Raw genomic sequence first — 14181 nt, 5'->3', positions numbered from 1 at the left:
AGGGGTGATGCCTCCTCGGCGAAGTTCTCGATCCAGCACTTTAATAGCGTTTCTAGACAAGGTTAATGTGCTCTTTCGAATGGCAAGAAAAATTTTTTGAAAGTGGTCTCTTTTGGTACATTTTCAGAAAAGTCACTTTTTTGCAACCCTCGGTGAACTTTGGCTGCTTCCATACCTTGTCGGTTGGAATATTTCAACACAATATACCTTGTTAAAGTTAGCCTGAAGTCTAAGCTTTCCAATGATACCAAGTATGCCATATATGATTCTCAGCAAGAACTGTTTATGATAAAGATTTTGCATCGAGGTCGGGCTACTAGCAAATTTAGGGTCATTGAAAACGAAATTTACAAATATTACAAATTATTGTCTTTGAGTTATTTCTCATCGACTTACGTAAGTTACCTGTCGTATAATATCTGCTCATTTTGCCATAACAAACATAAAAATAGAAATTTCGTTTTCAATGACTCTAAATTTGCCAGTAGCCCGACCTCGATGCAAAATCTTTATCATAAACAGTTCTTGCTGAGAATCATATATGGCATATTTGGTATCATTGGAAAGCTTAGACTTCAGGCTAACTTTAACAAGGTATATTGTGTTGAAATATTCCAACCGACAAGGTATGGAAGCAGCAAAAGTTCACCGAGGTTTGCAAAAAAGTGACTTTTCTGAAAATGTACCAAAAGAGACCACTTTCAAAAAAATTTTCTTGCCATTCGAAAGAGCACATTAACCTTGTCTAGAAACGCTATTGAAGTGCTGGATCAAGAACTTCGTCGGGGAGGCATCACCTCTTGAAAAGGTGGAATTTTCGACTTTCAGCTTCTATTGCTCTGCAAACAAATGACCGAGAGCAATAATTTTTACATGGTTGTTTTTAGAATTTGTCCCTCTACCGATTCCAGTTTCAAACACTGGTCCAGCGACTTCCGCGGAGCCAGGCGACGATATTCCTAGTTCTCAGAAACGGCTCAGCGGTTGCGCCTGCAACATGTGCCGTTGGATAGTACACGCCTCCCCTAACTCAGCTATGAAAAGAACCGAGATGGAAGTCGACATGTTTATTTAAAGTTCGTTCAGCCCCACCGTGGAGGTTTAAAAAAAATGAAATTATGGCTACAGACAATATGGCCGTCACTTTTTTTTTAATGTTTGATGAATTTGCTTACATTGTCAAGTAACAAAGTCTGTGGTATCAATACTGAAACAAAATAACGACTAGCTGTTTCAATTTCAATGCTAAAAATACCTACAGAGTATTTCATGTGATACATTTTTGCTGGTAACTTTTCCCTGGTATGTAATGAATTTTCATATAATTTTCCTTCACTTGTGATGTAATGAAGAAGTTCCCACATGTAACGACCCATAGAGTTACACTCAAGAGGTGTCAAGATGGCGCTGTCATTATTAGGACATGTCTGGTTCTCTCGAGTATAAGTCTATGTAACGACCGCTTTCCGCGGGAAATGTACATGTAACAAGAATGTTCCAAGGTGATAGGCAATAATAGTACATTACTTATCAATGGGGGCAAATGATACTTCTTGTGTGAAATTCAACCATTTCCATCATTTGCCCCATTGCCAAGTAAGATATTTTATTCAAAAACTTGAGGTAAAGTTTTAGATCCGTGCAGAAAGTTAACTTTACCTCACGTTGTTGAAAAATGTTTTTTCACACAAATGATGGAAATGGACTCGGCTACGCCTCTATCGGAAAATTTCACGCAAGAAGTACCATTTCCATCATTTGCCCCATTGATAAGTAATTTACTGTTAACATACACAAAACTAATCCTATACATACAGGCATAATTCAAAGTAATACACTTCTTTGATAGGGAGTTTTTGATTTTGATTATTTATGGCCATTTCTTTATAATTTGCTTAAATGAATAGCACAAATTGATGCCCCTGATATCGCATCATAATGTATGTATGAGCCACATTTATAAGGCTTTTGAAATGAATGAAAATAAGCTAAAATAAAATGTCGAAAAAATAAACTATTGAGAAAACTTGTGGTGACACAGATCTCAGTAATCTATTGAATTGTATAGAGTCACAGTAAGCCTTGCAACAGCCTATAAATACTATGCATACTTTGTGAATAAATCATTCAATCACCAGCTTCGGTTGGCAACACAACTCAGTATTTCATTTGTGGAAGTAAAGTACACACTTCCCACAAACTGAATTCTTGTAGAGTAAAACAAAAGCAAGGATCGAAAGTAGAGTTACTCCAGAAATAGAACCGAAATCATCTGCCATTTGTGATGCAATTTTCTTAATATAAACAACTGGTTAAAAAGTTAAATTTTTTGGTATCGGAACTTTGAGCGTCACCCTGTCTGATAACCAAATTCCGTATTACAATTAAAATTCTAAGAAAATCATCGAAGTCTATTTTTATATTAATCAATCTTTGGCGAGAAATTAAACCGCGCTACGATTGGTCAACTCGACTTATTTTTGAGCGAAAGATTGCTGAGAGTGTTACTTCGATAGTTGTTAGTATACTTTCCACTGCGCATTAGTAAACTTCATTGAGTGGAAGACGTGAATTAGATTGTAAGTAAAAGTAATATCGTCACTGATCGCCGGTAATTTATCTGCAATAGCGATAATAAATTAATAGCGAATTAAGGTGAATATATACAATATACTGACCGGTGACTATGCGTTGTAACAGAGTGCGAAAAACATGGAGAAATTGTTATCTCGTTTAAACAAATCGTGACTGAGTACGGAAAATAATATAAGAAGAGTAAAGAAAGGAGTAGACGCCGGTTCACCTGGTGAAATAAGTCAGATAATGTTTGTTGTGTTGTTGCCATCACTGCCCATTTTCTTGTGACCGTGGATGCATTGATCCGTAACCGTATATTCAGTCAATTTAGTATTGCTTATAAAAACTTTCGATAGACTTTTGGCTGGCTCAAACACACAACCGAGACTCTGTGTCTGTGAGGAAATCTAGGACCCTGACCGAACAGCTGAAATGAAATTAAAACTACTATACAGCCGCGATATCCATAATTGAAACCTAATAAGAAATTGACCCGAACCATTCACTTTTCAAATATTTCATCCGTTGTTTTGTTGAATGATTAAACAGTTGTTTTATTCAGACAAAACTACTAAGCAGTTTTTTTAGAAACATTTTTGCGAATGTATTTGTTATAACACCCAGCTTTGACATGCAGCCATAATCACGCACAAAACTTACATGTAGCGCCAGTGTTCATACGCGTATACAAGAGAAGTGTTATGACCACTGTAAATCGTGTCTCGGTGTCTCCCATTACCATTTTTATCGTACAACTCTTGAGTCATCGTAAAATGTTTTTTTTTTAAATTGAATTAATTTTTATGATTCTGAGAAAAGAAACAATTTATTTTGTGTGTATCTGTTAATGATTCTCCTAATATAACTGTAAATCGCCGTTCTTACTGGTCGCACGACAGAAAATGCTACTTAGCTTTATGTATTGGTTTAACATCCGGCTATGTTGTTGTTATAAGAAATTCTCTGTGGTTGATATGAAGCACGGTTAACTCTCTTTGTGCGCTCTCTTATAACGGATGACGAATAATTAAAATGCGCAATTCATTCGAAAATGGGAATGCTGAGATAGTGTGAGAGCTATTTCTGGAAGATTTCCATCATTTTGTGATAGATACTTGGGAAAAACTTATGACGAATTTTAATGTTTTTTGACGATTGGATATGATTGAGAGGCCAATGTTTCCAAACAATTTTTTTTGGTCTCATGATCCGGCAATAACCGGTTTCTCTCTAAAACTTCGTCTGTACCCGTCAAATCTAAACGTTTTTTTTAAGATATCAACGGATTCTGAAAGGTTGGTTCAATATCTAAAACTCGTAAAACAATTTTTTTCCTAGGATCCAGAGGACTCCTTGATATGGAGGATTCCTAAACAAGTGTCTCCAAAAAAACCGCTAACTCTCTAACATTTAGGGAAAAACTGAGGTTCCATCCCTCCAGAAGATCCACCTTCTTTCCAGCTCGAGAACTCAAGGTAAACGAGCGCTTCCATCAGTTTTTTTGAACTCTCTACTGATCTTAGGGAAAGATGAAGATGTCCAAAGGCCCATAATTCCATCATTCCGGAAGGTCCATCTACTCCGTGGTTCTAGAACTCAGAGAAGACAGGTATTTTCATCATCTTTTGTGAATTTTCTTTTGGATTTGTGAAATTTTTGAGTTCGCCAGAGGCTACTTCCTAAAATTTCAACATTCCTAAGGATCCATCTTCCTCGCTGTTCCAGAACTCAAGAATGACAAACATTTCTTTATGTTTCTTGGGCTCTTTTTTTGGATACCCAAACAAAGGTTAGCCCTCAATCATATCCAATCGTCAAAATACATTAAAATTCACCAGCGAGCGAGATTACATAGCATCTCGGACTAGAAAGATAGTCCTAATTTCAGATAAGAATACTTAAATCGAATTTTTGTATTTTTTAGTGAGCAATGGAAACCTACGTGGAAGACTCCAACATTCTTGTGTACAACACTCATGGAATTAAAATACTGGGACTCTCTACCATCGGTGACCTTTGGAATTGTCGCGATTCCAGTGCTTGCGGGAATCTGTTTGGCAATTCCGAACTCCGAGATCATGTTCGTGTCACACCAAAATCGTACATGGAGTGCTGTTTTACTCACCTTAAAAGTACCAGCGATAAAATAAAGAATTTTAAAGTTCGGGGAGAAGTCGCACTGGATATTCTCTGTGGACTAATTTCCAACGTGAAAGTTGACTACGAATCAAAGGCTGAAGAGAATGTTGAAAAGGAAGAGTTCTGCCTGCGCTACAGTCAAGAGTCCTTCGAACTCAAGCTTCTTCACTCAGCATCACGGTGCCTCGACCAAATAATTGTGGAGAAAATCTTGGCAGGTAAGAGTACAGCTCACCATTTACAGCAGTTCGTCACTGAACAATTTTTGTCCCGATTTCCAGGTGATATTAAAGCCACGCACGTTGTTCAAACAATACTGACGGGAGCCGAAGTAGTGGCCAACATCACTGTGTCCAGCAATACATCTAATGAGTCCAAAGACTACAGTGGCAGTCTGAACGCTTCGACTGGAGATAGCTCGTCCCCTTCAAATTGGGCTAAGAAACTGAAAAACCTCTTCGGCGTTGTTAGCATCCCCAGCTGCGAAGCCGAACTTATGAATTTGGATAAAAATAGCACTGCCAATTTGAACAAGACCTGTCGGATCTCTAGCACTTTGGGACTGAAACAACCTACGACAATCTCGGACATGTTTTCAATACTGGACGAAATCCCGTCAAAGCTGGACGAGCAACGAAGCTACCGAGATTTCAGTCCAGATATCACAGGAACGGCAATTGGATATCTTCTTGTTCCTGTGACACAATTCGTGAGCAATATTCCAATCGAAAAATTATTTCTGAGCTTGCGACAAGAAACTCTAAATGCCGTCCAAGAAATGCTGATTACTCTAATGGACTACCAGCGATCCGGCTACATCTACGATGAGCTACTTTCACTTGAGCCGAGAATGCGCCAAATTCTCAACGATCCGAGAAACGATATTACCGAAACAGTCCGATCGTATGAACGTGATTTATGTCGCCGAGCACGCACTATGCGACACAATTTTGTCGAACAGTTTAAGTTGTACAAGATCAAGGGACCGGAAGTAAAGCTGGAAGATTTGCTACAACAATTCCATACTGAATTTGACTATAACGCCATACTGCAAAAAATCGATGATTTTTTGAACGAAGGACGATTGGATCCAACAATAAACTTTGTACCGTCACAAAATTCAAACATAAGAGTTCTCACCAATCAAAACCAATTTGACAGTTGGAAAAGCAATACGTCGCCAAAGATTTATCGCCAGACGAAGTCTCCAATGTCCTTTGTAGCTGTAGATGCAATTAGTAAGATCCAGGACCAGTCAGCGGGATTCGAAATTGGAATCTTAGGTTCGACAATCAGCCAAGACTATTCGATTACTGTTAAAACCGTGAAAAAGTCAGAAACTTACACCTCCACGGATGTGATGTTCGTTGTGAACGTGCTGTCAATTGCACAGGGAATTTGCGAAGGTCGAGTGATGGAGTTTTACAAGCTTATCGCCACGAAGAAGAGAATCAAACTTCCGCTGTCATCAGTTGACGACATTATCCCGTTGGTTGCGCTCACGAAACCCAGCCAGCATGTGGTGGTGTGCGAATCCTATTTGGAGACGCGATCGAATATTTCGGTTCGCGATAACCGATTGAAATTCGTTTTTACGTTTGCCGGCATCGAGCTTCTAGATTTTGAAGAATTTGACTCTGGGGACAAATTCGTCGGATACTTCGACATTCCCGACACCACAGGTGCTCCAAAACTATTTGTATTTAAAAACGCAGAGCTGCTGGCCGTGTGCCTTGATATGATCGATGTCGCTCTTCTCAATCGTTATCTGCTCGGCCGACAAGAGGTTCCAGACCTTGACGCCCTTACACCGAAATGTGTGTCCCAAAATTGCCTCAGTCAGACACACCTCGATTTCGCACGGCATGTCACAGACCTTTTCGCAGATACGAATACGGACTGGAATGTTCGGCAGCTCCCTCGTGGGATCGAACGAGTTTTGGAAGCCGTTGACAATTGTGTCTCCCGTAACGTGACTTTCGCACAGTTCGAAAACCTTCTCACAGCTATTAAACGGCTCGACCTGGACGTCGAAACTCACAAGTATCTTTGGCAAACCCGTAAATTTCTTCAGTTCACAAAATTATTTTCGGATTCACAACAATTTCTACCATTGCTACGGTCAACCTATTCACAACGCGTCCAATGTCTGCCATTGAACATTCAAGCGCAGCTGTTGGCCAATCAAGAAACTTTGAAAATGAACACAATCCATGAATTAATCGAGGTTCTTGAAACGATTTGCCGCAATGGTATCGTCCCGGGGTGGTTCAGTACAACACTTACCGACACATTACGAAATAATCCGGAAATACTCGAAATATTGCGAAATGCCAATTGTCTTGCGAATTGGAATGACGAAGGGAAGTTGTTCGCTTATCCTTGGGGACACTACGCTATTGGAGAAAATGTTAAAAAAATCAAAACTTACATTGAAAATCGCCCACTAGCATCGTCTTCTACGGATACAGAGGCTGGAAACAACTTCAAGCTTAATATCAATCACACACCGCAGAGCCAGTCACTGGAGACAAATCACGAACGTCAAGAAGCATCGCGCCGTTGGATTCAGCTAACGGGCCAGAGCTTACCGCAAATCACTCTACAGTCCTTTGTTAAAATTCGAAAGCTTGTTGCAGCCCCAACGATGGACCACAAGGACATCAACCAGAGATTTCCGGATATCATAAAGTACATCGTTCAAGAGATGAAAATGTGGCGAGTAGCCGCAACGTTTCCGGTAGAAATTGCAAAGTATATCAATAAATCTGCTTGCGGCGATTCAGGACCGAAGAAGCAGCTGGGCAAACTAAATTTTCACTCACGTGCACCACAGACCGCTGCTATGGCTACGTCTGCAAAACAGCACAATCTTCCGCTTTCGCGCTTAGACATTCTCGTCTGTCTACTTTCCAACTGCTATCCGCCCGTCGGCAGAGATATTATCCACATCATCGCGAAGTATAGTATCCCGTATCACTACCAATAGTCGTCCAGGACATCGTTCACGATAAGCGCTACGTATCACTAACGCCCTACTTACGGAATATTATTTTCAAATGGGAACGAAAGGATCGACCTGGATTAATAGTTCACAATCACCTCTTTCAAAGTCCATTTCGGTTCACTCTGGTTGTCCGTGTGGGAACACCATCAAGCGGAAAATCCGGAAAAGGAACTATCTTAAATCGACTCTTTGCAACCGAGCATGCCTTTTCATCCCGATCCGAACCCGGAGCGGTCAATGGAAAACCGTTACTACTTGACGGAACAGTGGAACTTATGCCAGTCACAAATGAATCTTGCACACGAGATTTCTGGAACTGGACCTCCGCGGCTATTCCCGGAGTTGAGACTCACTACAACAGTTCGAACGAAATTCTGCTGCTTGCTAATCTACATGGAAACGCATTGGAGTACCGGGAAATAATCTCACACCTGAAGCCAATGATTTCCAGTGTTTTAGTTTTCTACATGACGCAATCTGCTTCCGAGTTGGAAGCCAATTACACTCGACTTCAATCGAAAAAATTTTTCGGTTACCTTGGCGAAGAGAACATCTTCAATGTTCTGATTGATCCATCGGCTGATTGCGAAATGATGTCTGACGACGTCCTCGATACTTCGAAATTGTTGGATCACAGTATGATTGAAAAGCTCTATCAGCTCATCATGGGATCGTATCACAGTAAAGTTGAGAATTCGGGAGAGACTATCCAATTACCGAGTGTGAAACTCGTACCAGAAATTAAAACATCCAAGTCCTCCGATTTACTAACTCAAATCACATCATGCAGAAGAGTTCGACAAACGTTCAAACTGCAAAAGCTGAAAACTGGCGAACAAGAATTTAACCAATGCTGCCAATTGTGGAACGATGATCCAAGTTTGCAGACTATTATATCGTTGTTTATCAGCATTCTTCGGATGCCTATCAAAGATCGAAGAATCGGTTTGTACCATTTCGAAAAAGAGATTGGTATTCGATCAATGGAAGAGTCACAGGAGCCTCGTCAACAGTACATGGCATTGAATTCCAAGCGGAGGGAGCTAGCGATGAGTCTGTCTGCAAAATCGGAACAGTTCCGTCTGGTTTATGAGGAGGAGATGGCGAAATTGGACGAAATTAATCAATCTGTTCTTGGTCCACAGCATTTCTTCAGGTAAGACGCCATCGTCATATTGGATTTCATTTTGTGATTAACATTTGAGTGCATTTTCAGGGAATTAGGTCGAATTTATCGTCTTGCTCAATCAAATTGGGGCGTTCAGAACCACAGCTTGGATGCAATTAGGAGCCTGCCCAAGTACTACGCAGAACTCATGATGGACGGCTTTGCAATAGAACTTCTGGATGGGGACGAGAGCAACATCAACGATCTATGGTTCTGTGCAATTGCTCATTCCGTCTGCCAAATCAAAAAGAATCTTCGAGTTTTCGTTATCTCCATTTTGGGCCTTCAATCTTCAGGAAAATCAACCCTTCTCAATGCCTTGTTCGGGTGTCAATTCGACGTGAGCGTCGGAAGGTGTACGAGGGGTCTGTTCATGAGACTCTTATTCTTGGAGGACAAACTTGTGAAACAGTTTGGGTTCGATGCTTTCCTGATCATCGACACTGAAGGGCTGGGCTCACCGGAGCAAATAAGTGACAGACTAGCCGAAGAGAAAGACCGACGATTATCCACTTTTGCTATGAGTATCAGTAATTTGACAATAATCAACATTTTGGGTGAGTCATCAAGTGAGATGACTGCCATCCTCCAAATTGTTATAATCGCCATGGCTCGATTGTCAAGGGCGAACATTGCAACGCAAGTGCTAAGAGTTCAGCACGTATCAGAGAAGGAGGAATCTAAACTAAGTGCCGCCGAAGGGCAATTCTTTGACGCTCTCAAAGTTGCCATAGATCTCGCGGAAAACAAATCCACACAAACCGGGACAGTAAGCTCTTTCAAACTGAAAAACATCAAACGATCTTTGGGTGGCAATGGATTGGTAAAATATTTCGGGCATTTTAAGAGTGGAGCTGCACCAAATGCTCCACCGTCGGAACAATATCAAAATGACATTGTGGACTTGTATCAAATGATCCTTGAGGCTGCGAAACAAAGTTCCGAGTACGTCAATTTCTGCGAATGGCATGAACTTGCCGTTTCTTACTGGAAAGCCTTGCAAAATGAAGACTTTGCGGTAAGATTCAAGAACATTAGAGAGATGTGCGATTTCCTAGCACAGGCTTCTAAAATCTCCAACATAAACGATCTCACCGACAGTTCGTTCCGACATCACCGCACCAAAATGGAAGATGAAATCCGGAAAAGAATCGAAACGAATCAACATTTTGATTCAAAATATTTCCTCGCTGTTCTGGAAGGTGAACTGAAGAAAATCCCCGTCATGTGCACATCCGGAAGAGATCCGGGTTCGAAATGCGACTTTTGCTGCTCAGTGGATAAGGCTAAATGCACACTGTTCGGTGAAATGGAAGAAAAGCCAGATTTGCCCAAAACGCAAGATTCGATCAAATTGTACGAGGACACGGTGCGACAGAATACCCTGAAACATTTGGAACAATCGATTCACGCAACTCGAGTCCAAAAGGGTTGCCTGAAGGAAGTCGACGAAATCATCACTGCCGAAATAAACAAGCGACTTCAAATGAAGAGGGTATTCAGTGCCGAAGAGCGAGGCGTTATTGCTAATGAAATTTGGAAAAAGTTGAAAGATGTTGTCATCCAGAAGCGAACCATTGATCCGTTGGAGGATCGATTAAATGACCAAATAAATTCCGCTTACGGCAATCATCTAATTATCAACGGGTTTGTTAACGACACCGGTCCCAAAATGCATGAAACGGAAGCTTTCGATGTTACCAAATGGAAGTTTTGGAAAGACAAGAACATCAAGAAGAAGCACTTGTCTCAGCTACGCGCCGAAATCAATTATATTGTGAAAATGATTTTCAACGATTTGAAGACAAATAATCTTGAGAATGGAATGGTGAAAAGACTTCAGCTTTCAGTCGATAGAATCTGTGACGAATGGAAGATGAAAATGAACGCACCGTTTACAGTTGAATTCAAAAATGCCCTCCATCTGGGGACGTTGCGTGCGTTCTTGTTTGAAGCAAAGGAAAGAGAGAAAAATTGGAAGAGTGAAAATGATCCATTGACTATTCTCTACGACAACGAGAACACATTTCGAAAAGTAAGTTAATTGTGCCGTGAAACCGCTGAACAGGTATCGAGGAATCTCGTGCCTGTGTCATTGGCGTGGTTCACAATATGGCCCTTCCTTTTTACCAAATACCATAATGTGAGCCACGCCCAGACACTTTGCAGCCCAAATATTCTCAAAAATCATGAACTCTCCTGGAAAATCCGTTCCGAAATTAATTTCACGCCTTCCACACATTTTTCCTTCCAGACAATCAACGTTCGCCTAATGTACGGATTCAGTTCCGAATCCGAGGGCACCATTATAGCCGATCGTCTCTGCATGGCTATATTAATGAAGGCAAAATCGGCCGGCTCTCGTCGTTGGGTTGAAGACGTCCTCGGTCAAGACTGGATACACAACAGTCGAAACGTTCGCCTCCACTATTTCAAGACGCTCGCCGAAGAAATTGAAGCTGGTCACAAGACTTCTGCTGTCTCCCACTTTTTACATCCAAAATCCGAAATTTCCAACTGGTTTCATCGCACAGTTGACAGTTATCCTCAAGATGGGGCTAACTACGCATTTTCCCAAACTATTAAAGTGGAACGCCAAAATGCCATCGACAAGATCAACCAAGCAACAACTGCCGCTGAAATAATCGAGTACGCAACTGACTACGTTAGTACTGCAGACGGAGTGCGATATGCTTGTAGCATTGGAAATCTTTCCCAATTTGACGAGGACAATACAGCGCGTCTCAAAAAGAGTATCGTTCGTTCAATCAAGGAATATCGTTTTGGCGGCGGAACTTTCAAACTTCCGTCCAAGGACGAAGAAATACTTAACCGAACTGGCTGCACGGATAGTTGTCTTTGGTGTGGCGCTCTCTGCTGGGGACGTCGTGGCCACGACCAAAATACCGACAACACGAGAAAACATCACACTTCTCATCAACCCAGCGGACTTCACGGTACGAGACATCATACCACAAACGATCTTAGCCTAACTTATTGCTGTGGACGGGCTGACAACAGGGAAATGTACAGTGGAGATACATACCTTGGCAAATGGATTGATGTTAAAGCCAGCCCGAAATACAACAATTGGATCTACTGTCCGCACTCTCAAGTTGAATTTAATGACTTGATGAAATGGTTTTTCCGACAAATCCACAACGAAATTGCAGAAAGATGTGGCGTAGAACCCGCAGAAGAGGAGAAAATGAGTGAATGGCACATTTCGAGTATAGAGACAATTATGTCAACGTTGCGAGCGAAAATTAGCCAGGGCTAGTGCATGTCCTTTGACGAACCTAAGCTAGTTTGACAGTAGTGGTCCGAGTTATTCAGTTGTAATAATACCAATAAGAATGTCATATGTAAAGTTAAATGAAGTTAAACTTTTTCTACATGCAAGAGGTACTGTGCGTCTCATTTCAGAAGTAGAAAATATCGAATCAAACTGATCCAACTATCTGGCAAAAAATAGTAGATTACATTGGATGCGGAGGAAAGCATTCATTACTTGAGGGATCAATTTGTGATACGAGCCGAATTCACAAGCAACGAGGTTTGGAAACTGTTGTTTTGACAAGTGTAGAAATTGCATATCCGAGCCGAAGGCGAGGTATGCAACTACACGAGTCAAAATAACAGTTTCCAAACAGAGTCGCTTAAAAACACACTTGTGAATTCGGCTCGTATCACAAATTGATCCCGAGTGATGAGTGCTTTCCAAGCAATGTACGCTATTTTATTGCCTAACCACCCGGAAAGTTGTAGTTACAAGTACATTTGCCCCCCGAGGAAATAGAAGTTCCAAATTCATTATTTCAGGAGTTGGTTTGTGAGAATCAAAAAAAAATATTGATAATTGATGAATTACTTCGCATTATTTATATTACGCCTACCTACCAGATCTGGAAAATCAGCTCAGAAATAAAATGTAAAATGAATTCGCATCTCGTATACATCCAAATCTAAATTGAAACAAAACAAAAAAGCGTTGAAACGTTTAGAAACGAATCTAGTTCACTGATGAAATCGGCTCAAATTTCTTCAAAAATTATAGGTAACTGTAAACACGAACTTTGACAACCCGAACAACAACAATTTCATCCATAGCAACGTCGCTTACGTGATATTTCATACAAATCGACCAACGTCGCCTACGCGATTTACACAGAGGTATTATTGAGGTTATGGTTATATGGATGAAATTTGACAATTCATATGACCTTGGACCAAACCTATTGATCCCAAAAACATCACTAATGCTACATCAGTGGCAACACTGCTTCGGTGACATGTTGACATGCTACTTCTTTTATGAAGGTGCTGGATGCATAATTTACTGAATATTTGTTGATTTTGTTGGTGTTTCAATAAATTTCAGGAACTAAAATAAGGATTTTTGTGCAGGTGGGAAATTCTACCAAGGGGCGCTTAAAAATGCATATTTGGGGCGCCAAATTATCCAAAAATAAAAATGCGATTAAACGTTGATCTTAGTTTATCGTTACACTTACGATTAAAAAAAAAACACAAGAATAGGACTCTGAAAATATTTCCTACTATGGGTAGATTGGCGATTACGAAATGTATATCAAAATAATTTCGATATGAAAGTAGTTGGTGTAAGAAATTAAAATATCTTTATGCCAATTAGGATCGTAATATGCAAAATTTGCAAACTTTAGATGCATCTCTGGCATATGACATAAAAAAATATTTCAGAAAAGCCAAACCGTTTTCGGAACCTGCAATTAGAAAATTAATCTCTTTTTCAATTATTAATTGAAATTCGCCTTCAAAACTTTTTCGACTTTAAGAGGTAAAAGCGACAAATGAAGATAAAAAACGGAAATTATGTTCGCATATACCTCAACTAGGCCTATAACTAGGCCTCACCATTTCGGTGGGTCAGTTCCCCTGACTGACTGATTTTCAATAGATTTTCTTTTGTTACTGGCGACAGATGTTATGGTCACCCCGGGTGAAAATAAAGGTCTCAGTGAGACCGTAAAATGAGCATTATCAACGGTCTCATTTCAGTCTCATTACGTTTTCAGTCTCATTTCATTCTCAATATTTTATTTCTTTGATGATTGTTGAACTTTGGCTGAACGAGACTGACCGAGTGGTCTCTTTTTCAATATTTTACAATATTTTTGAGACCGACCGAGTGGTCTTTCTTGGATTATTTTCATTGGACTTTATGAGAATGGCCGAGTAGTCTCGTTTTGAAAATTTTACGAGAATGTAAGAGAACGATAGAGTAGTCTTTTCGGATTATTTTTCGTTG

At 40.3% G+C, this 14181-nt stretch overlaps 2 protein-coding genes and 1 long non-coding RNA gene across 3 annotated transcripts; 2 read left to right on the top strand and 1 right to left on the bottom strand.

Annotated features, from left to right (window-relative positions):
* Positions 1-1909: 1909 nt before the first annotated feature.
* On the bottom strand, positions 1910-2274 carry LOC119082562. Its single transcript, XR_005088659.1, has 2 exons — positions 2202-2274; positions 1910-2026 (listed from the first exon to the last, which is right to left on the bottom strand). It is a non-coding gene; the product is annotated as an uncharacterized LOC119082562 (long non-coding RNA).
* A 216-nt stretch (positions 2275-2490) lies between these two features.
* Positions 2491-7725, top strand: LOC119082561. The gene is made up of 3 exons (XM_037192088.1): positions 2491-2579; positions 4502-4934; positions 4998-7725. Exons 2-3 carry the CDS (start codon positions 4508-4510, stop codon positions 7703-7705), a joined length of 3135 nt encoding a protein of 1044 aa, XP_037047983.1. The 5' UTR covers positions 2491-2579; positions 4502-4507; the 3' UTR covers positions 7706-7725.
* LOC119082560 (interferon-induced very large GTPase 1-like) lies at positions 7725-12290 on the top strand. The gene is made up of 3 exons (XM_037192087.1): positions 7725-8879; positions 8940-10926; positions 11146-12290. The coding sequence occupies exons 1-3, from the start codon at positions 7999-8001 to the stop codon at positions 12169-12171; spliced, it is 3894 nt and encodes a 1297-aa protein (XP_037047982.1). The 5' UTR covers positions 7725-7998; the 3' UTR covers positions 12172-12290.
* Positions 12291-14181: the final 1891 nt, after the last annotated feature.

The sequence above is a fragment of the Bradysia coprophila genome, unplaced genomic scaffold (genome assembly GCF_014529535.1).
Source record: "Bradysia coprophila strain Holo2 unplaced genomic scaffold, BU_Bcop_v1 contig_476, whole genome shotgun sequence".
NCBI classification, from domain to species: domain Eukaryota; kingdom Metazoa; phylum Arthropoda; class Insecta; order Diptera; family Sciaridae; genus Bradysia; species Bradysia coprophila.
Note: the sequence above shows the minus strand (reverse complement) of the source record. Positions and strands in the feature narration are given on the sequence as shown.

What these genes read in the sequence shown, in the direction of transcription:
- LOC119082561 (XM_037192088.1), top strand. Translation starts at nt 4,508, where the DNA reads ATGGAAACCTACGTGGAAGACTCCAACATTCTTGTGTACAACACTCAT. An exon ending in TGTGGAGAAAATCTTGGCAG is followed by an intron (nt 4,935 to 4,997) that starts GTAAGAGTACAG and finishes CCCGATTTCCAG; the next exon opens with GTGATATTAAAGCCACGCAC.
- LOC119082560 (XM_037192087.1), top strand. Translation starts at nt 7,999, where the DNA reads ATGCCAGTCACAAATGAATCTTGCACACGAGATTTCTGGAACTGGACC. An exon ending in GGTCCACAGCATTTCTTCAG is followed by an intron (nt 8,880 to 8,939) that starts GTAAGACGCCAT and finishes GTGCATTTTCAG; the next exon opens with GGAATTAGGTCGAATTTATC. An exon ending in ACGAGAACACATTTCGAAAA is followed by an intron (nt 10,927 to 11,145) that starts GTAAGTTAATTG and finishes TTTTCCTTCCAG; the next exon opens with ACAATCAACGTTCGCCTAAT.